Source organism: Canis lupus, chromosome 21, assembly GCF_048164855.1.
Source record: "Canis lupus baileyi chromosome 21, mCanLup2.hap1, whole genome shotgun sequence".
NCBI lineage: Eukaryota > Metazoa > Chordata > Mammalia > Carnivora > Canidae > Canis > Canis lupus.
The window spans coordinates 56,277,900-56,299,268 of NC_132858.1; the positions used below are offsets into that span (position 1 = coordinate 56,277,900).

Genomic DNA, 21,369 nt, shown 5'->3' on the forward strand with positions numbered 1-21,369 from the left:
CTGGTGGGCGTCTAGGTGGGCATCTGGTGGGCACCTGGGTGGGTGCCTGGTGGGCATCTAGTGGGCATCTAGGTGGGCGTGTGGTGAGCGTCTGGGTACTCAGCTGGCTGAGGACCTGACTCTTGATTTCTGCTCAGGTCATGAGCTCGGAGTCGTGGGAATGAGCCCCTGTTGGCAGGCTCCCTGCTTCTCTGCTCCTTCTCCTCCCCCTGCGTGCTCTCTCTCTCTCTTTCTCTCTCTCTCAAATAAATAAATGAACAATATTTTTTTAAAACTAGGATATTAACATGTTATAAAAATAAAACCAGCTTTCCTGGGGAGGAATTTACAAATGAAAGTTAGCAGAACACCCCTGCATCCCCATGAGAATCAGAGAGCGCCAGGGAGGGACCCGGGGAAGTGGGCGGCCTGGGTCATGGGGAGGAGGGACCCAGGGACGTGGGCGGCCCGGGTCATGGGGAGCATGTCCTGCGGGTCATGGGGAGCACGTCTGCAGGCTGGGCCAGGGGCCTGAGTGCTGGGAAGGGCCTAGAAATGAACCCCAGGACCCTGCGGTCTTTGCTCTGTGGCTCCTCAGAGAGAAAACTATAAAGGGGGGCGACGAGGCCTGAGGCGACAGCGGAGCTGAAATCAGGGCCCCGGCTGCAGCCTGACACGGTCCGTCCAGCGCGCAGCCCAGGCCCCTCTGGCCAGCGCGTGTGGACAGGCGTCAGCGTCCCGAGAACGGGTCCTGAGGCCCCCCTCCCAGCACCCCAATGCTGCCCCTTCATTTCCAAGGTCACAAGGGGAGGAGGGCACAGGCAGAGTCGGGAGCGGGATCCACTGCAGGAGCCCCTGGTCGCTAGGCCCCGACCAGGAGGGGCGACTCCGACCTGCATGCCATGGAGGGGCCACGGAGGAAGCCACTGGGCATCAGCGTTCACTAGAGGGGACCTGTGACCTCAGGGCTGGGGGGCAGCCCGCAGAGTGAAGGGTGCAGAGGGCACAGCACCAAGGGGAAGGGGATGACATGTGTCCAGAAGGACTGAGGGGGAAACAGAGGCAGGACGGAAGTCACTACATTTCCTTACCGCCTGTAGCCCGGTGACACGCCCTGAGCCAGGCAGGGGGACCCTCCTCCAGGGACTCAGCTGCCCCATCCTGGCCCGACCCCCAAGACCCCATGAGTCTGCTCCAACACAGAAACGTCCCCTTAGAAACTCCCTTTACCTCTAAGCCCGCAGGGTCACCCCGAGCACCTGGCCCACCCATGTCCACCCGAAGGGGCTCAGGGCTCAGATTGTGTTAGACGTAATAACTGACCTTCTCCCCCCACCAGCCCCCCACCCGGGGTCCTGGAACGCGGCTTCCTCAGGGACTCAGGCACTCCCTGACCCCTCCCGGCCTGGCCTGAGAGTCTACAGTCTACAGCGCGCCCTCCCCCTGCCCCCGGCACAGGCCTCTCTCCCTGGGCTCCAATAAAACCCTGTTTGCACCAAAGCCATCCCAAGAACCTTTTCCGGGCCCTGGGCTTCGAGCCCCGGCGTCTCATCCACGTCAGGGACGGGGTCAGGGCCCCCACAGAATCTCCTGGACTGCCCGCGTCCCTCCTTCTCAGGGCGAGGATGAACTAGCCCTGGGAGGAGGCAGAGGGTCCGGCTGCTCGTAAAGGACCCCGGAGCGGCAGAATGGGGGCGACTAGGGAAAGCGTGCAAACCGTGGGGCGGGCAGGGGTGACCCTCGAGGACTCGGGGACTGAGAAGGAAGAAAGGTGACAAAGCCCAGGGCCGCGCAGTGAGGACGCCAGAGGGAAGGGAGGTGGGGAGCTGCCCACCCTCCTCCGCAGCCCCCTGCCCCAGACGGGGCGAGGGCAGGTGGGCCGGGCCACACACCCGGGAGAGGCTTCCCCCAGAAACCCAGGCGGACCCCGTCCTCGGCGCGGGCAGCTCGGGATCTGCTCTCAGGGCGACTCCTCCTGAGCCCCGACCGCCCCCCTGGAGCCCAGGGCTGTCGCTCCCAAAAGCCGTGCTCGGGAGCACCTCCCACGGTGATGCCATGTGGGATTCCCACCCAGAGCGAAGCTCCGGCCTGACCCAGGGCTCGGAATTCCACACTAAACCCGCCACGATGGGGCTTGAAGAGACCCAAGGGGAAGCTTGCTCTCGCGGGTATAAACCCAGCCGCTTCTGAGCCGCTCACCACAGGCCCATGGACGGATGGAGTCTGCGCGGCCCTGGGGTTCAAGGGCACTCACAGGTGAACGGGGTGGGGGGTGGACAGGCCAGCAGCCTGCAGCCGGCCGCCAATGTCCTCCCCACCCACCTGCGGCCCCTCTGCCCCCCACCACGTCCCCACACCACCCACGGCCTGCGGGTCACTCTGCCTGCGTCACTTTGTGCGTTTCAGACCCGCCTCGGCACCTCTAGACGCCCAGAGCCACTCCTCCCTGGCTACGACGTTCAAGGCTTCCCGCTGCCCTGCCTGGCACGGATGGCCCCAGGACGGGGTATGACACGCTGTCCAGGGTCCGGACAGTCCCTGAGTATCGGCTAAGGGAGGTGGGCGCAGGGAAGTGGGGGGAGGAGAGCAGCTGTGGTCACCAGCGAAGTAAGAGCCGGCGGGCATTGTCCTCCAAACTCAAGAGCCAGGAGGCCGGTGAGGGAACCCTAAGGGTCAGAGACACCAGGAGGCCCCAGATGCCCAGCAGTAAACAGGGCTACTGTCTGGGGGCAAAGCCCACCTTTCCCTACTGGGACAGACCCTAAGGGTCCATTCTGAGTGAGGGGGAGGAGGGGGAGCCCTGGGTGGAGAGGAGGAGGGGGCAGACAGGGAGGACAGGGAGGACAGGGAGGACGGGAGGAGGGCAAGGAGGAGGAGGGGGAGGAGGGGAAGGAGGGGGAGCCCCTGGTGGAGGGGAGGAGGGGGAGGAGAGGAGGGTGGAGAGGACAGGGAGGAGGAAGAAGATGGGAAGGAGGGAGAGGAGGGGAGGACGGGGAGGAGGGGGAAGAGGAGAGGGAAGAGGGGCAGGAGGAGGAGAACGGGGAGGAGGGCGAGGACGGAGAGCAGGAGGGGGAGGAGGAAGAGGAGGGAGGAGGGAGAGCCCGGGGTGGAGAGAAGGAGAGGAGGGAGGACAGGGAGGAGGGGAAGGACAGAGAGGAAGGACAGGAGGAGGAGGGGGTGGAGGGGAGGGAAGAGAGGCAGGAGGAGGAGGAGGGGAGGAGGGGGAGCCCCAGGAGGAGATGCCACCGAGCTGAGCCCCCCAAACTCCCAGAAAGAGGGTGTTACCCCTTTAGTTGCTGCAGGAACAGAACGACCGCTGAGTATCTCGGGTTGACATCCGGCAATTTCGAAATGACTTTCTCTACGTCTCACGTTTCAATTACGCGTCTCCAGTACAGGCAGGTAGGTGAACGTCGCACGGGGTGTGTCACGAGTCACCCAGAAGCCTGCAGCTCCCTCGGGGTCGTGGGGTGGAGGTGCAGGGGTGCTGTAGCGCCCCTCCCATGCGAGTGCCTAGACAGGCCCGGCCTGGAGGCTAGGATGGAGCCGACCCGAGCGTCAGCCGGCGCAGCTGAGCCATCACCCTTCCCCATCTCTTCTGGAGAAGTTTCCAGAGCCTCTGTGTACTGAGTCGTCTCGTAGGGAACCCAGGGGCTCCCACCCTTGAGGCCTTGGATGCCGAGCGACCCCCATCCCCAGGCAGCCCCAGAGTGGCCCGGTCACGGAAGCCCACCACCCCGTGTGAGCTGGTGAATGCCCCGCGGGCCGTGTGATCTCAGCCACGGACGGGACGGAGAGCCCAGTGGGCAGCTCGCACTCACACCTGCCGGTGGCACCTGGTGCCACGACCGCAGTTGACTGCGCCGGTCGGTTGGAGCCAGACTGTTAAGCTACGGAAAACAGTCGCGCGGGTGGTTGCAAGTCCACAGTCCCTCGTGGGTCCAAGAACAAGCGGCAGGAGGCCGCCCCAGCCTGCCGCGGGCTGCCAGGGAGCACACCAGCCTTTGGGTGCTCAGTTCCCGGACTTCAGGCTCTGTGACCCCCCAGGGCACGGAGGCCTCACTACCAGCCCCCACCCCGCCCCGGGCCCCCCAGGCCACTGAGGCCTCACTTCCAGCCTGGCCAGGAAGCTGGCTTTCTCTTACCTCCGAGGGCCCTCCGAGGGCGCTGGGGAGCTCACGTTCCTGCAGGTGGAGCCGGTGTTGCAGAGCAGGGCCTGCATGAAGGGGAGGACACCGCGGCTGGGCAGGTCCCGGGCTTGCAGAAAACCTGAGTGCGAGCAAGGAAGAAGCGCGTCTGTATAAGTGGGGGCCGACGCAGATGCCTCCCCGGTCAGAAGGGAAGTGTCTGAGATGCTGTAATTATAGCATCAACCCGTGATTCACTTGGTCTGGGGGCGCCCGGGGGCTCAGTCAGTGAAGCCTCTGCCCTGGGCTCAGGTCATGATCCGGGGTCCAGTCCCCGCTCAGCAGGGAGCCTGCTTCGCCCTCTGCCCCTCCCCCATCTGGCTCCTGCTCTCTCTGATAAATAAGCACCATCTTTAATAAATAAATGAATAATAAATAAAAGTCTGAGTACTCAAAGAAACCTTGCCCCCAGGCAACCTGGAAACTGCGGATCTAACGGGATGCAGCTAGTAAAGCCTTGGCGGAGGGCCCTTCCCGGGAATCTGGTTTGTTCTGGGAAATGACCGCACTCCCCGAGGCGCGGAGACCCCCATGCCCGCGGTCCATTCCGCACAATGCTCTGCACGCAGAAGACAGCCACCTAACGTTGGATCGTGAATCAATGACTGAATGAACAAGCAAATGACAGGAAGAAAGAAAGAACAAAAGAAAGGAAGAAAAGATGAGCCAGCGGGCTTCTAAGCTAGAGAGGCCAACAGGGTTCTGAGCTAACACAAGGCCCAGGGCGCTGGGGAGGAGACCAGACACAGCTCTGGGGTCGTAGCCAGCTAGTAAGAAAAGGCGTGTTTCCCTAACATGCTCTGTGCCACCAACCCCCGGGACATGGCAGGGATGCCGGCCACCACAATGGGCCGTCAGCGGGCAGAGATGGAGGACTCCAGTCCTGGCATGCGGAGAGCGGGAAGGGTGAGGAAGGGGAACAGACGTGTGTGCGTCATCTCTCTCTTCTTTTAAGATTTTATTTATGTATCTGAGAGAGAGCGAGAGCAAGAGAGATCACAGAGGCAGAGGGAGAGGGAGACCCGGACTTGCCATTGAGAGGAAAGCCCAACCCCAGGACCCTGAGATCATGGCCTGAGCCAAAGGCAGACACTTAAGCGACTACGCCCCCCGGGCGCCCCGCGTTGGTCATCTCTTGTGTGCCAAGCCCCGCGCTGGCCACACGCTCACTGCTGGCTTTCTCACTGAGTCCTTGGGCCGTTCTTGAGGCAGGTAAAATCACAAAGGCGAGGTCGCTGGCCCAAGCCTACACACAGCCGGCGAGTGCACACAGCTTCACAGTGTGGTCTCCGGGCCCTCTGAGGCTCTCCTCCCCACCAGTGCTCTTCTGCATCAACGTGTGGGAAGCGCTGCCAGACCTCCCCTCGCCACTTCTTTGCTGGGACCAGGCTCCCGATACAGAGTGAGGGCAGATGAACGCTCGAGGACCAGGTGTAGGCTTTTACCTAAGGACCACCACAGGCCGCTCTTCCCAGCTGCCAGGACTGAACTAGCACCACTAGTACTTTCAATGTTTTGTTATTTACAACGAGACCACTCAAGGACATTTTGCCACTAGTGACTTGGGCCTTCATGCTGTACGGTCTATGGCTCCGCTGTGCCCTTAGGAGGTGACCATCCTCAGCATCATACAAACCTCCTATGGATCTGACCTGCCACTTCCCTGCTTCTTAGTTGTAAGGAATCCCATTTAGTTTCACTTCTCCCCAAGCTGCTTGCCCTGTCCAGATCATTCCTCTCCTGCACACCTTAGTCCAACAAAGGATCACATGCCAATTCCCCAGGAGCCTTCTCCTCTGTGCTTACATGGCCCCTCTGCAGAATCCCATTGTGACATTTTTGCCAGTGTGTTGTATTAGTCTGGCCTGACGGCACGCTCTTTATAAGGACACGGAAAATACTCTTCTCTATCTTCAGCAAGGACTAGGACACAGCAGGCCCTCAATACATATTTGCCAAATGAGTAAATGAATGAATTTTGTTGGATAGTGATGTGCTATTTTAGATAAAGCCCATCCCTTAATAGTCCTTTATTCATTAACATTTTCAGAATTAGCCACATTATCCATATTTCAAGTGGCATAAATCCAGTAGATAAAAAATAGGCCACCATTTCATAAGCAGCAACGCTGCTAAGATTTCAAACCAGATAAACACAAGGGTCTTTCTGATAAAGCCCTTGGAGCAGAAGTTAATCGGTAATGGGTCATCAGTGCATCACCACCATCATCGCCATCATCACCATCACCATCATCAACACCATCATCATCACCCTCACCATTATCACCATCATCATCACCATCACCACCATCACCATCACCACCATCACCATCACCATCATGACCATCACCATCAGCTATTATCACCACCATCATCATCACCATCACCATCACCATCACCACCATCACCATCATCACCACCATCATCATCACCATCATCAGCACCATCATCATCACCATCATGACCATCACCATCAGCTATTATCTCCACCATCATCATCCCATCACCTTCATCACCACCATCATCACCACCATCATCACCACCATCATCACCACCATCATCACCATCACCATCATCATCACCATCATCACCACCATCATCAACACCATCATCACCACTATCATCACCATCACCATCACCATCATCACCACCATCATCACCACCATCATCACCATCACCATCATCATCACCATCATCACCACCATCATCAACACCATCATCACCACTATCATCACCATCACCATCATCACCATCATCATCACCATTATCATCACCATCATCTCCATAACATCTTCATCATCACTATCACCAGTATCACTACCACCACCTTCCCCACCACCATAACCATGATTGCCACCAGTATAATGTTGGCAAACTGTGAAATGTACCTCCCACTTTTACTTCTACTCTTTATATACATATAATATCACATAAACCTATGCCCAAAGAGGCAGTTTAGAGGAATTAATCTATGTGCTAGATGGAGCAGACATGTGTGAACCTCATTCTTAAGAGAAAAAAAAAACATAAACTGATGCTTATAGCACATACCCCAGAAATATAGCTATTGCGATATTACAATAAATATTCGTTCACTCCACACAGAGTTCTGGGTCTATAAAGAACAGAGGAAAGAGAGCTGCACTTTTTTCTCCAGAGGGCTGTATTTCAACAAGTATAGCAAAAGTGACACTTACAATTGTCTCTGTGTCTGGGAGGTTCTTGAAAGCGAAGCACTGTCAGAATCATGAACAGGATGCATGGCCAAAAGAATTCAGCAAGAGAAAGGACCTGGAGAAGATGTCCAAAAAAAAAAAAAATATATTAGAAATTGAATGAACTGCAAAGTACGATGGTATCCCCCTCTCCTGAAGGATGGTACACTGGCCAGGTCAGGCCTCCTTTAAAGGAATTCCTTGTAAAAAAAAAAATAAAAAATAAAAAAATGAAAAGGAACTCCTTGTCATTCCTACTGCGCATCTCTGAAAACACTCATTTGGGACAGGGACCCACAGAGAAGGCCCAGTTCGTCACTACATCCAGACCCACGACTGTCAGCTCCTCATACTTCTCCCCAAAAGGCAGGTCTTCCACTTCTTTCCTTTTTCTCCACATTCTTATTTATGGTAGACTTCATGACATTAAAGAAATTAAATAAATAACTTCATTCATATTTCTCCTATTCCAACAAGTTAACTATTTTTCTTTTTATTTATGTATTTATGTATTTATTTATGTATTTATTTATTTATTTATTTTTTAATTTTAAGTGGGCTCCACGCTGGGCCCAACATGAGGCTTGACTCACAACCCTGAGATCAAGACCCGAGCTAAGAGTCAGATGCCCAACTGACTGAGCCACTGAAGTGCCCAATATTTTCCTAATTTCTTTAATATTCCTGCCTTTTCCATCCAAATAGACATTTTCCCAGAGAGAGCAGTAGCACACACACACTCACCTCTTTTTATGAGTATTTTCTTTTTTTTCTTTAAGATTCTTATTCATTTATTTATTTGAGAGAGAGAGAGAGCCCAAGCAGAGGGAGGAGAAGAGGGAGAGGGAGGAGCAGACTTTCTACTGAGCACAAAGCCCGACTCAGGGCTCCATCTTACGACCCTAAGATCATGACCTAAGCTGAAATCAAGAGTCGGAAGCTCAACCTACTTAGCCACCCAGATGCCCCTTATGAGTATTTTCTGCTGTTGCTGCACGAGGTTCACAACTAGCATCTTACTGATGGCATTATGTTCTTACCTAATGGGTATATCATAATTCACATTCTTCCATCAACAAATATTTTTTGCATATAAAAAATTTTTCTTTTGAAAAAATAAAAATCCTCCTTAAGATTGGAACAAATTCAAAAAAAAAAAGATTGGAACAAATTCCTAAAATTCAGATTATTGGAGTCAAATCTCTTCACGTAGAAAAAAAAGAGGTACAGATAAGGATTGCAATAATTTGCATGGTCCTGAATTTTCAAAGTAAAAAAAAAAAAAAAAAAAAGGAACTACCATTGATACATGGAATTTAATTATCTAAGAAAGAGATACCCAAGGTAGAGTTCAGTGAAAAACTAATTAAGAGAAAATCTTCAATTATCACCAGTTTATTCTTATTGTCATCATTCTTCCCTTGATTTTTATGTTGGATAATGTTCTCCTGTAGACTTCCATTCATCACACAAATAGAAAACTTTATAACCAGACACAAAACAGGCTAGGCATTCAATAACGCATGAAGAAAAACCTAAGTCGGCAGATTAGGAAGAGAAGGATACTCAGTCTAACACTTAAGAAGGTTATTTCAGATGCCAAGTTACTATGCTTTGAACCAAAACAAACGTCTAATCTCTTCAATTCCTTTGCTCTTTGAACTGCCTGTCCCTAATCTTCCCTGTAATGAAACAGCATCTAAATGCATTAGGTGGGGTGCATGTGGCTGGGAGCCATAAAGGTGAAACACTAGTGAAAAGGTTCCCACCCCTACTGTAATTAAAGAAGATAAGAAGTCGCCACCTTTGTAATAGCTCATGAGATAATATTGTTTGTGCCAGAAAGTGCTTCATTATGAAAAGTTCCTGACCAATTACTGAGCCCAGTATCATACATCCTGATAACGGGGAGGGTGTCTGCAGGAGGCCACCACCTGACTCAAAGGATGGTAATTAAACCAGAAGGAGAGGTCAAGAACGCTCAGAAGACCACAGACCGTTCCGGTCATCTTTTCTGCAACAAATAATCATTTCCTGAAGAATGGGAGTAGAGGCGTGGTGGGGGAGGATTCCCTAATTAACTCTGGCTGAATACAAATGTGCAAAACAGAACACGTGCCTCAAATGCAACAATGACTTGACATCATTAAGAAGAATAAGTACATAATTTTTTGATTTAAAAATTTTAAACAACATGTGATAGCCATTTTTTAAGATAGAGAGGTATAAAGAAAACAAAATGGTTTATAGACCTAGATTCATAGAACAACTTTTGATATTATAAATAATTACATATTTGCATGGTTAGCAAATGTTAAAAGTACAGAAAGAATATAACCACTCTCCCAAAGGATAAATTATCTGAACAGTTTCCTGAATTCATTTTTTAAAAACATATATAAGCAAGGCACCCAGGTGGTTCAGTCGGTTCAGTATCCGACTCTTGGTTTGGGCTCCAGTGGTGACCTCAGGGTTGTGAGATCGAGCAGGGTTGGGCTCCACACTCAGCGCAGAGACTGCTTGGGACTCTCTCCCTCTTCTTGTATCCCTCCTCCCTGAATACACACTCTCTCTAAAATAAATAAATCAATAAATCTTTTGAAAAAAAAACATAAATAAGCATAACTAATGGTTTTGGAAAGAATCTTTCATATCAGCACTTATAGATCTACCTCACCATTTTTAAAGAGCACCTGATAATCTACTGTAGAATTTAATTTATCCAACCAGTCACCAATGGAAACTTGGAAGGTTTTCTGTTTGGGGCCATTGCTATCATGAGTTTTCTGCACGTGTTTGGCTGCCTTTGGTAAGTATATTCATGGAGTACCACTGCCAAGTGAGATAACCAAGTAAAAGTGAGTTTGATTTTTTTTTTTTTTTAAAGATTTGTTTATTTATGATAGAGAGAGAGAGAGAGGCAGAGACACAGGAGGAGGGAGAAGCAGGCTCCATGCGGGGAGCCCTACGCGGGACTTGATCCCAGGTCGCCAGGATCGCGCCCTGGGCCAAAGGCAGGTGCTAAACCGCTGCGCCACCCAGGGATCCCCGTGTTTGATTTTTAATTTGGATAAACACAACCAGCAGGCCCTCCGTAAAAGCTAAGCCAGTCATCCTTCTCTCCAACCACCCTCACTGGCACCCAAGATTAACAAACTTAAATTTCTGTCCATGTTTTCTCAAAGTGATATGCAAAAAGAATTTTTCTTTAATTCTTAACGTCAAGTATTTTTCATAGGCTAGTATATAATAACTCCTGGTCCATTAACTCCTTATTCCCTCTGTCCATGTTTCTATTACATGTATAATATACACTAAAGTTACAGTCAGACGCTAAACGGGCTCTTTGTGCTCACTAATGCACAAACAGCATTCTACATCCGACAGGTTCAAACTCAAGGATACTTGGTCTAACACTGAAGAAGCAGTCTTACTATCCCAGAACCCACTCGATGCATTTTTTTTCCTGTCTGCTTTTTCTTTTTTTTTTTTTCCTAAACTGGTCTGTACATCATTGCTTCCAATTTTCTTTTTTCTTTCTTCTATTTTTTTTTTTTTTTAATTAAGGGACTCCTTAACTGGTCCTTTGTTGGCTTAAAGTATTACAAATATTTTTCTTCAGTGTCTTATTTGCCTTTTTATTGTCAAAATCTCTGATGTACCCAATGTACCAAACTTTTTATTTCTAGCATCTGGATTATTTTCTTCCTGCACATAGAGACCATCATCATTTAAGGGGCCTTGTCACGGCCAAGTTAAAGTAGTCAGTGGCAGCTGTGAAGCTACAAGTACTTACCTGTCCAGTCTTTAAATAAATGGAAAATCTCCAATAACGAATGGAAATAACAGTGTCAAAAAAATAGAACTCTATATGGTATAATTGGGAAGTTTCTTGGAGATCTTGAAATAAAAGAGAACCTCAGTTAAACTTTAAAAAACTGTATCTTGGGTCATTACAAGCCAATCACCAGCTGCTCCGAAAAGCACAGGTAGGAAAAAAAATCTTCTATTGTTCCGACTTTGAAATAACTCTGGTCAGAAGAGAAAAGTATCCAAACACCCAGTTCTGCTGTGTCACTGCCCATTGTGAGCAAGTGAATCACCTCCTTTCATGAGATTGTTTCCCTGGAGGCACGCAGAGGCAGCCGCTCTTTGTCCTCACATTTTTGGATCATGCTTTCCTTCTCAAGTGTCCTCACTATCTTGTAATCTTGCTTGACATTTCTAATCCCATCGCTGCTAAATGGGAACGCTTCCCTCTGTGGCCCACAGCTCAGGCCCACCAGGAGATGGCAAAAGTGCCCAGCTCTGCATCCCAGCTTCCACATCCCACAGTGGCCATGGCCGTGACTCCTATGGACCCCCTTAAAAACCAGCTGAGAGGCAGCGGCATTTGCCAAGACCTTAATACTACATACGCGGAAACATACATGTGAAATATTGAAACTTCCTCACAGATTTTTTTCTTCTCCCAGACAAAATGAGAAGAGAAAAAGAAAAGAAGGTAGAGGGGAAAAATAGACAACTTGTCTTTCTAGAATACAAAAACTACAAAAATGCCAAGAAACGGGTCTCTAGAGCAAATCAAGCAAGACTACTTCAGTCCTGACCCCACCCAGCACCTCCAAAGCTGTAATGCTGCAGCCTGCAGTCCCAGGACCCTCCCCAACATCTGCACCTGCAGGGTGAGCACCCCAAAGGCCTTGCCTCTCTCCTTCCAGCAAGAGGCAGGGAAATGCAGCTGCAAACAATAAATGAAACACAGAGAAGTGAACAATGAGTCTGATTCTGTTGGAGATTTCACGGTTGCACATATTCAGGTGGAAAGAATCCAGAGTTGAAGAACAATTTCCCCAACTGGATGCAGTGAATATGGTATAAAACAGGGGACAAAATTCCAAAGCAGAGCCCAGAGCCCCACTGGTGTAATAACGTCTGCAACTCATCTCACTGGTGGGTAAGCCCCCGACTCATCTCCATGCTCATCAAACCATCCCTCCTGCGTAGAAAATCTGCATATACAGGGTGTGCTCAGAGATGGCACTAGAGTTTGGAGGAGAAATCAGCCTAGTCTTAGATTTATCAAAAAGAGAGTCGAGATCAAATAAAACACCCAGCTGAACTCTCAAGAATGAATCAGATTAAAAGAAAGAGCAGAACAGCTGTCTGAACATTCTGGATGGGAAGAAACAAATAAGCAAACCAAAGTCATAAAGCATGGCTGGAAAGTAAACAACACAAAGAAAATGAGGAATTTCTTTACAACTGTTTCAGAAAGAAAAACAATAAGAACATTCAGAAAACAAGAGCTCCAAAAAAAAAAAAAAAAGAATGTAAATGAAAAGAGAGGTTGCAGCTAAGAAATACATAACGACAGAACCATCACTGCTGAATTCTAAACCATTTAGAAACCACACAAAGAGATGACAGTTAAATTTTGATTTCTGCATTACAGAAACAGTTTGTGATAACAACAGTGATTTTCTTTAAAACACTTTTTTAAAAATTTTATTTATTTATTCATGAGAGACACAGAGAGAGAAGCAGAGACCCAGACAGAGGGAGAAGCAGGCTCCATGCAGGGAGCCCGACATGGGACTCGATCCCAGGACACCAGGATCACGCCCTGGGCTGAAAGCAGGCGATGAACCGCTGAGCCACCCAGGGATCCCTCTTTAAAACATTTTTTTTTTTCTTTAAAACATTTTTAAAGGGGCACCTGAGTGGGTCAGTTGGGGAAGCGTCTGCCTTGGGCTCGGGTCATGATCTGGGGCCCTGGGGTGAGCCCTACTTTAGGCTCCCTGCTCAGTGGGGAGCCTGCTAATCTCTCTCCTCCACCTCTGCTCATGACCTCTCTCTCTCTCTCCCTTTCTCAAATAAATACATGAGATCTTTAAAAAAAAATTTTTTTTAATATGATAACCAACCAAAACGGCCCTTAAAGAAAACTGACATACATATATTCTCAATCATAAGAAAACACAGATCATTTATTAACCATGAATCCCAAGGGGGAAATATCTTGATGATGAAATTCAGCCAATATAAAAATGGGACAAATTTTAAAATCCCACAATGTCCCTTCGGCTTCCAGTATCACACCAAGGAGAAAAAACAGGATCCCTGTCATGAGAACATGGTTTTTGTTGCATGCTGGTCGTCCAGAAAGTAATCTCCAGAGCGCTGCGATGAGGAGAGGGACAAAAAAATTAAAGAGAAGACAGAGGTCATAAGTTGAATCTTTAAGTATGAGATTTAGTTATAGAAGAGAGTCCCCCCGCCAAAGGGAAATGAAGAGGCTACAGGCAAGGCAGTATTCAAATAACAAATGTCTGAGAATTTTCCAGAACATACAAAATTCATTGATAAAGGAAATATAACATTTACCAGGAAACCAAATCTACTTTATTTCTTTTTCTTTTTCTTTTTTTAAGATTTTTAAAATTTATTCATGAGAGACACAGAGAGAGGCAGAGACACAGGCAGAGGGAAAAGCAGGCTCCATGCAGGGAGCCCGATGTGGGACTCAATCCCAAGACCCTAGGATCACGCCCTGGGCCGAAGGCAGATGCTCAATCCCTGAGCCACCCAGGCGTCCCCCAAATCCACTTTCAAAACCTCAGCATAACTAAGTCCAAGAAAAGATTTCAACAGCAATTCAAGAAATAAAGCCACACTATATCAAAAGAATAGACTTGCCAAGGACTCATCAATAGCAAGAAACCAGAAGAAAATTAAGTATCTATAGATTGCTTGGAGAAATTCGGTCCATCTAGAATTGAATATCCAGAAAAATGATCTCTCATGAATGACAGTAAAAGAAAACTTCCAGTGAATTAGAAACCAAAGTTACCCAACTGGAGACGAATGCTAAAGAAATTTGCAAACAAGAGGCTTAAGTTTCAATAAATGCTTGGATTAAACTCACTGTTTGAAAGACAAGAATATTCAGGCTTCATTTAAGAAAACTTTATGTTACTTGGAACAGATAAAATTAAAATATAAGGACACAAACTGGTTGAAGTAAAGAGATGAAAAAGAGGGTGTCTGCTTGGCTCACTAGGAAGAGCATTGACTCTTGATTGCAGGGTTGTAAGTTTGAGCCCCACGTTGGGTGTGGAACCTACTTTTAAAAAATAAATTATAATAAATAAATATATAAATTAATTTAAAAAAAACAAAGATTTATTTTTTAAAAAGAGTTGAAAAAGACACACAAGGTAAATATTAAAATTAGCTGGTCAAATCAGACAAGAGGATTTAAGACAACATTTTTAGGTATAGGAAAGATCACTATGTAATAACAGAAGTTATAGAATAGGAAGATGCAATAATTGTATGCATTTATAAACCTATTAAATATCCTCAAGAAATAGAAAACAAGTGATAGAAATGCAGAAGGAGACCTTTAGCAGCACCTTGGCTGGCTCAGTTGGTAGAGCAAGAAACTATTAATCTCAGGGTCATGAGTTCAAGCCCCATGTTTGGTGTAGAGATTACTTTAAAGTAAAATCTTTTTTTTTAAAGATTTATTTATTTATGATAGACATAGAGAGAGAGAGAGAGAGGCAGAGATATAGGTAGAGGGAGAAGCAGGCTCCATGCACCGGGAGCCTGACGTGGGACTTGATCCCAGGACTCCAGGATCGCGCCCTGGACCAAAGGCAGACGCTAAACCACTGTGCCACCCAGGGATCCCCCTAAAATAAAATCTTAAGAAAAAAAAAAAAGAAATTACAAATTTACTTTCATAGGAGAAAGTTCAATACTTGTCTCACAATAATTCCCTACACCAGCAAAAATCACCTAGAAAATGTATTTTTTTTAAGTAAGATGCCACTAATATTATGAATAAAAGTATTAAGGACCTTGGGAACAAAATCTAACCAAAATACATGCAATTATTTGATGAATAAAATCATGAACTTTATTGAAAGACACCTGAGAGAAACTAAATAAATGAACAGATGAACATTCTCAATGCATTAGAAACTTCAGTATCAGAAAGCTGTTAATTCTGCCCAAACTAATCTATGCCTTCTGTGCAATTCCAGTGGGATTCCAACAGGTTTTTGCTTGTTGTATTTTGATTTTGCTGATACCAATTTTAATGAGCTGGTTCTAGAACGAATCTGGGAGAACGAAGGTCAATATTCAAGACAATTTTCACCAACAGGTTGAAAGGATTTGTCCTCCCACATATCAAGACTTCCTATAAAATGATGGGAGGACTGTGTGCTATTAGCTCAACGTGCAGAGCCTAACCCGAAGAAAGGCAGATGGAGCCAGGAACAGAAGCCAGCATGTCGGAAATGTTATATGGGAAAAAGGTGGCCAGTGGACCAACGGGAGAAAAACTTCTCAGAACACGTGCCAGGTCATTGGTGATCTGTTGAGTAGGGGAGTGGGGGAGGGAGGGATTCAGTCCTGAGCTCTCATCCTAGAAAAAATGAGAAAAAGAAGCTAAAATGTTAACAAGAACACATAGAGCATGTCTTGTCTGTCTTAAGAAGAAAGAAAAAAGCATGAACAACAAAGGAAAATTAAAGCCATATTAAAATTAAAATCTCTGTTCCTCAGAAATCTATTTTTTTAATAATAAATTTATTTTTTATTGGAGAAATCTATTTTTTTAAGATTTTATTTTTAAGTCATCTCCACACCCCACCTGGGAATTGAACTCACAACCATGAGGTCAAGAGCCCCATGCTCTACCAACTGAGCCAGCCAGGCACCCCCAGAAAAACTATTTTTTTAAAGATTCTATTTATGTATTCATAAAAGACAGAAAGAGAGGGAGAGAGGGGAAGAAGCAGAAGGACCCTGATTCGGGACTCGATCCCAAGACCCTGAGATCACCAACCTCAGCCAAAGGCAGACGCTTCACCGCCTGAGCCCCCCAGGTGCCCCAGAAAAGCTACTTTATAAAGTGAGACAAGGCGCAGAAGTGAAGAATCTGCCTCAGCATATATAATTGACATCGTATCCAGAATATCTACACATTCCTACAAATCAATGCGAAGAACAACTACCCAGCAGAAAACACTCAAAGGATCCGAGCTGACGGGAGCGATTTACGAACACCTTGCGGAAGCTCGATGTGGGCAGACCTTAGGGAGGTACAAGTCCAACGCCAACAAGACACCATTTTACAGCCTGTAGTTTGGGAAAAACTAAACAATCTGACACCACCAAGTGTCGGTGGGAACTTTAGAAAACAACCTGATGACATTAATATATCTGAAGACGAACAAATTATATGACCACACACTTCGACAACCATATAATAAGTTGAACCATATTAATTTATCTATATGACATTGGTTTGAGCCTATAAAGAAGGTGCAGGGCGTCTGGGTGGCTCAGTCGGTTGAGCATCTGACTTGTTTCAGCTCAGGTCAGACCTCAGGGTCCCGGGACGGAGGCCCCGGCGAGCTTTATGCTCAGCACCAAGTCCGCTTGTCCCTCACCCTCTGCTCCTGCCCCCGCTCGTGCTCTCGCCCTCTCTCTCAAATAAATAGATAGATAAATAAACTATTTTTTAAATTAAATTTAAATTTAAAAGGTTCAAGCTAACAGTTTTTTTTTTAAAGATTTTATTTATTCGTGAGAGACACAGAGAGAGGCAGAGACCCAGGCAGAGGGAGGAGCAGGCTCCATGCAGGGAGCCCGATGTGGGACTCGATCCCTGGGCCCCGGGGTCACGCCCTGGGCTGAAGGCAGACGCTGAACCCCTGAGCCCCTGGGCGCCCCTCAAGCTAACAGTTTTTGAGAAGGTAATTATATGCAGGAATTGAGAGGAATGCTTCCATTATTCGTGAACAACAACAAAAAAATGGCAGTCATGCAAAAAGCCAGGAGAATTGATCATTAAATTGTTTTGCACTGGAATAATAATAAGAGTCAGTGTACTTTTTCACTCATTCCTTCCTTCCTTCCTTCCTTCCTTCCTTCCTTCCTTCCTTCCTTTCTTCATCCCTTCATCAGGAGGTGCAAAGCGAGTGTCAGGCACTGGGGCAACACCCTCGGCCCAGTCCCGCCTGCTAAGATGCAGCACGCGCCGTGGGAGCATCTGTGGGAGCATCCGTGGGGGCATCCGTGGGGGCGTCCGTGGGGGCGTCTGTGCACAGGCTCTTGTGGAAACGCCCGGGTGAGCTGGAGCCGTCCTCACAGCCTGGCCGCAGCTGGTGTCCACAGGCCCACGTGCAGCATCCGTCCCGCCTCCTACAACCAGCGAGGCCGCTCGGTGCCAGGTTGCGCACCGGGCTCGGTCCCCTGGCCTAGTTCCCAGGCGGCAGACAGGGCCTCGGGCCTGCGCTTCGGGCCAATGGAAACCGTCCGTGGGAAGGCACAGTGTCCCGGACTCGGGAGGGCAGAGGCTGGGGTGGGGGGGGGCTGAGCCCCAAGGCCGAGCCGGGGGGGCAGCTCCCTGGGGCCCAGGGCGTCAGGGAAGGAAGCAGAGCTGAGCCAGGAGCCCCCTGGCCAGACACAGACAGGCGGGAGCATGACATTCGCTGTGCTCTTGGGGCCTGGGCCGTCCCCGAGGCTCTATGAGGTCCTGCTGCAAAACACCGCGTGGCAGTGGGGCCCCACGACCCCGGCTGGAGCCAAGGAGCCCAGCGCCTCGCTGGCCCAGGTCCCCCCCAGCTGGGGCACCCGCAGCCACCAGGCCCGAGCCACCCGCGGCCTCGCTCTCTCGCCTCCCCGTGTCATCTGCTCTTACGAATTTTTGAGCTTCGTGTTGAAAAACACTCGTGTCTTAAATGTTCACTCAGTACCTACGCTGGGTCTCCCAGCACAGGCTCAAGCACGCTTGGAAACACATGACACAGTGACCTTCCGGCTAGCACAGGCAGGGAGGGCCACTGCACGAGGCAGGGGGCAGCCAGGGGCAGCCGGGGGCAGCGAGCTCCGGCCCAGCGTCCTGAGATGACCTTGACAAACTGAAGCTCCGCAGAGTCCCCCCGGGTGTGTTTTAAGTAGATGGAAGTCCAAACAGAGCAAACTCAAATCGAGCGAAACCAGAAGCAAGTAGACTGTTGGTCAAACCTGTCGGTAAGTAAAACATACTTCCTGCAGGTTTGAAACCATAAAAGACCTATTTCAAAGGAAAAGGAAAGGTGATACTGTAAGATACACAGACTACACCGGGCGGTACACGTACAGAAACAGAGGCAAGGGCGGCTGGGCCCGGTGGCTCCGTCAGGGAAGCGCCTGGACCTAGCTGGGTGCGGGCTCCCTGCTCAGCGGGGAGCCTGCTTCTCCCCCACCCCTCACCGTGCTGTGTGCATGCTCTCTCTCCGCCAGATAAATAAATAACATCTTCAAAAAAAAAAAAAAAAAAAAGGCAGGAAGGAAGACGGAGGACAGCTACCTGGGGCGAGGAGGAGGTACTTGCCATCAAGGTCTCAACAACCAAACCACAGGAGAAATTCACCAGCCTCCTAACTACACAAGTGGAAAAGAATTGAACCGGCCATTTATTATTTTCTTAAAGATTTTATTTATTTATTTATTTATTTATTTATTTATTTATTTATTTATATTTTATTTATTTTTAAAGATTTTATTTATTTATTCATGAGACACAGAGAGAGGCAGAGACACAGGCAGAGGGAGAAGCAGGCTCCCTGCAGGGAGCCCGACGTGGGACTCGATCCCAGGACCCCTGGGTCACACCCTGGGCCGAAGGCGGCGCTAAACCGCTGAGCCCCCTGGGCTGCCCAAAGATTTTATTTTTAAGTAATCTCTACCCCCAACACGGGGCTCAAACTCCCCACTGCGCGATCAAGAGTCACATGCTCCACCGACGGAGCCAGCCCGGCGCCCCTGTGGGCAATTTTCATAAGGGAAAATCCATATAAACATGTTCCTTTTTATACAAACCTCTCAAAAGAGAAGGTTAGATGACCCTCAACACACCCCTGGCCGTGCGGGAAGCCCTGGAGCACAGACCACCCGCACCCACACAGGCCACCACGGGTGCCACGTGCCTCGCACAGCCCTTCGGAACAGTGTGCGTGCCTCTGGCTCAGACGTCACCATTTGGAATTCATTGTAACCCCATTGTGTTTGGGGTGGGCCGGCCCGCCTCGCACGAAGGTCATGTTTCATACAACGTGACGAAAGGGGGCACATTCACGTTGGCAAGGCCCTGCTTGCTGGCAACAAGGGAGCCCCGGTGACAGCAGCCCCCGGCGGCACAGAGACCCAGGTGGGGCGTGCAGGTGACCAGCCCCAACCTGGCCAAGCAGGAAGGAGCTCCGCAGTGTCCTGCCAGGCGGGCGTGAGCCTGCTGCCACCACGGTCCCCGTGCCCCGGGTGCTCTCAGCCTCCATCATCCGTGAGGTGGGACTGAGACGTCCTGCCCTGCAGGGGCGTGGGGAAGACCACACAGGCCTGGGGGCCCGGCTGGGGAAGCTAGGATGTGCTGGTTGGCGGAGGGAAGGACGCAGGAAAGGCCTGGGGTGGAGGAAAGAGCCCGGGCTCGCAGATCCTCCCTGTTTGACCTTCCTCTGTGGGTCCCTCCGAGCAGCCTCGTGACCCACACTCTGCCTGGATCCCTACGTCTGGGACAGAGATCAGGATGGGTGGCGGGCACACACCTCCTTGCCCCGTCCCCCTCATCCCCAAGAGGGATTGTTTACAGAAGGGGGCTCTCTGGTGCACGGGTCAGATGGCCAGGATCTCCAGCTCTGAACCCACAGGGTGACAGGTACCTGTGAGCACCACCTGGGGACAAGCCCTGGCTACCTCTTCTGGGACACCAGCAGGGAGGGCCGGCGGCTGAGTGGCAAAGGCAGAGCCGACCTCAGAGCCCCAGGGTGACAAAATCAATGCTCCTCAATCTGCAGGGTGCCCAGGACCCACCCTGGGCTTCCAGTATAATCTCCTGAAACAAGCCTGAGGTGCCCCCTTGCCCGGGTCTCTGGCCTTATTATTTCCAGGAGGTTGGTTTTGTTTGGTTTTGTTTGGTTAATCTTTCTTGTAATTGGAAACCCAGGCTTATGTGAGGTCAAAGTAAATAAACCCGGGGAAACTCCAGGTTTCCTAGGACTCACATTCCTGAGTAGGGAGGAAACACCTCCCTGGGAAGAAGAGGGCTCCCTTTTTGGGTTTTGGTGGTTTGGTTGTTGTTGCTTTTGTTTTTTGTTTTTTCATGGGAGTCACACAAATTCACCATTCTGATGGAAATCTTCCAGAACCAGGGGCACCTGGGTGGCTCAGTCCGTTAAGCCTCAGAGTCTTGATTTCAGCTCAGGTCACGATCTCAGGGCCCTAAGATAAAGCGCCTGTTGGAATCTACACTCAACAGGGAGTCAGTCTGCTTGTCCCTTTGTCCCCTGCCCCCCAACCTCTCTCTCTCAATAAATAACATTTTTTAAAGATTTTATTTATTTATTCATGAGAGACAGAGAGAGAGGGAGAGAGGCAGAGACACAGGCAGAGGGAGAAGCAGGCTCCATGCAGGGAGCCCGACGTGAGACTCGATCCCGGGCCTCCAGGATCAGGCTCTGGGCTGCAGGCGGCACTAAACCGCTGCACCACCGGGGCTGCCCTCAATAAATAACATTTTTAAAAAAGAAAAAAAAGAAAGAAAGAACAAATGAAAGAACAACAGACTGGATACTCTCGCATCCTTAAACCCAGGCCTACAGTGAGCAAAACTCTGAATATGACAAGACCCTGTTCCAGGAGCGCGCGCTGCCCTTCAGAGCTGGCCCGTGTGCTCTGCTCCATGGAGCACCTGGAGACAGCCTGGGGGAAGGGGAAGCTGAGGGTAGGAATTGGGAGTACGGGAAGAATCATCTAAATGAAAGAAAGGGCCCTGCTGGTATGGCGCATGTGACCAGGAGCAAAGCAAACAAACCCACACAGCGTGTGTCCCTTCTAAAGATACAGAGAGGCGTCTGCTTTTCAGTAATTCACTTCTTTTTTTTTTTTAATGTTTTTAATTTATTTTTATTGGTGTTCAATTTACTAACATA

General features: G+C 49.2%; 1 protein-coding gene across 1 annotated transcript in view; it reads right to left on the bottom strand.

Moving 5' to 3' along the window:
• LOC140613257 (ATP-binding cassette sub-family A member 13-like) overlaps positions 1–21,369 on the bottom strand; it is a 50,830-nt gene that overhangs the window by 23,542 nt on the left and 5,919 nt on the right. Inside the window, exons 2-3 of the mRNA XM_072791801.1 lie at positions 7,364–7,457; positions 4,125–4,248 (exon numbers count right to left, since the gene is read on the bottom strand). Of these exons, the coding sequence (XP_072647902.1) occupies positions 4,125–4,248; positions 7,364–7,457 (218 nt within the window). The remainder of the gene's footprint in view (positions 1–4,124; positions 4,249–7,363; positions 7,458–21,369) is intronic.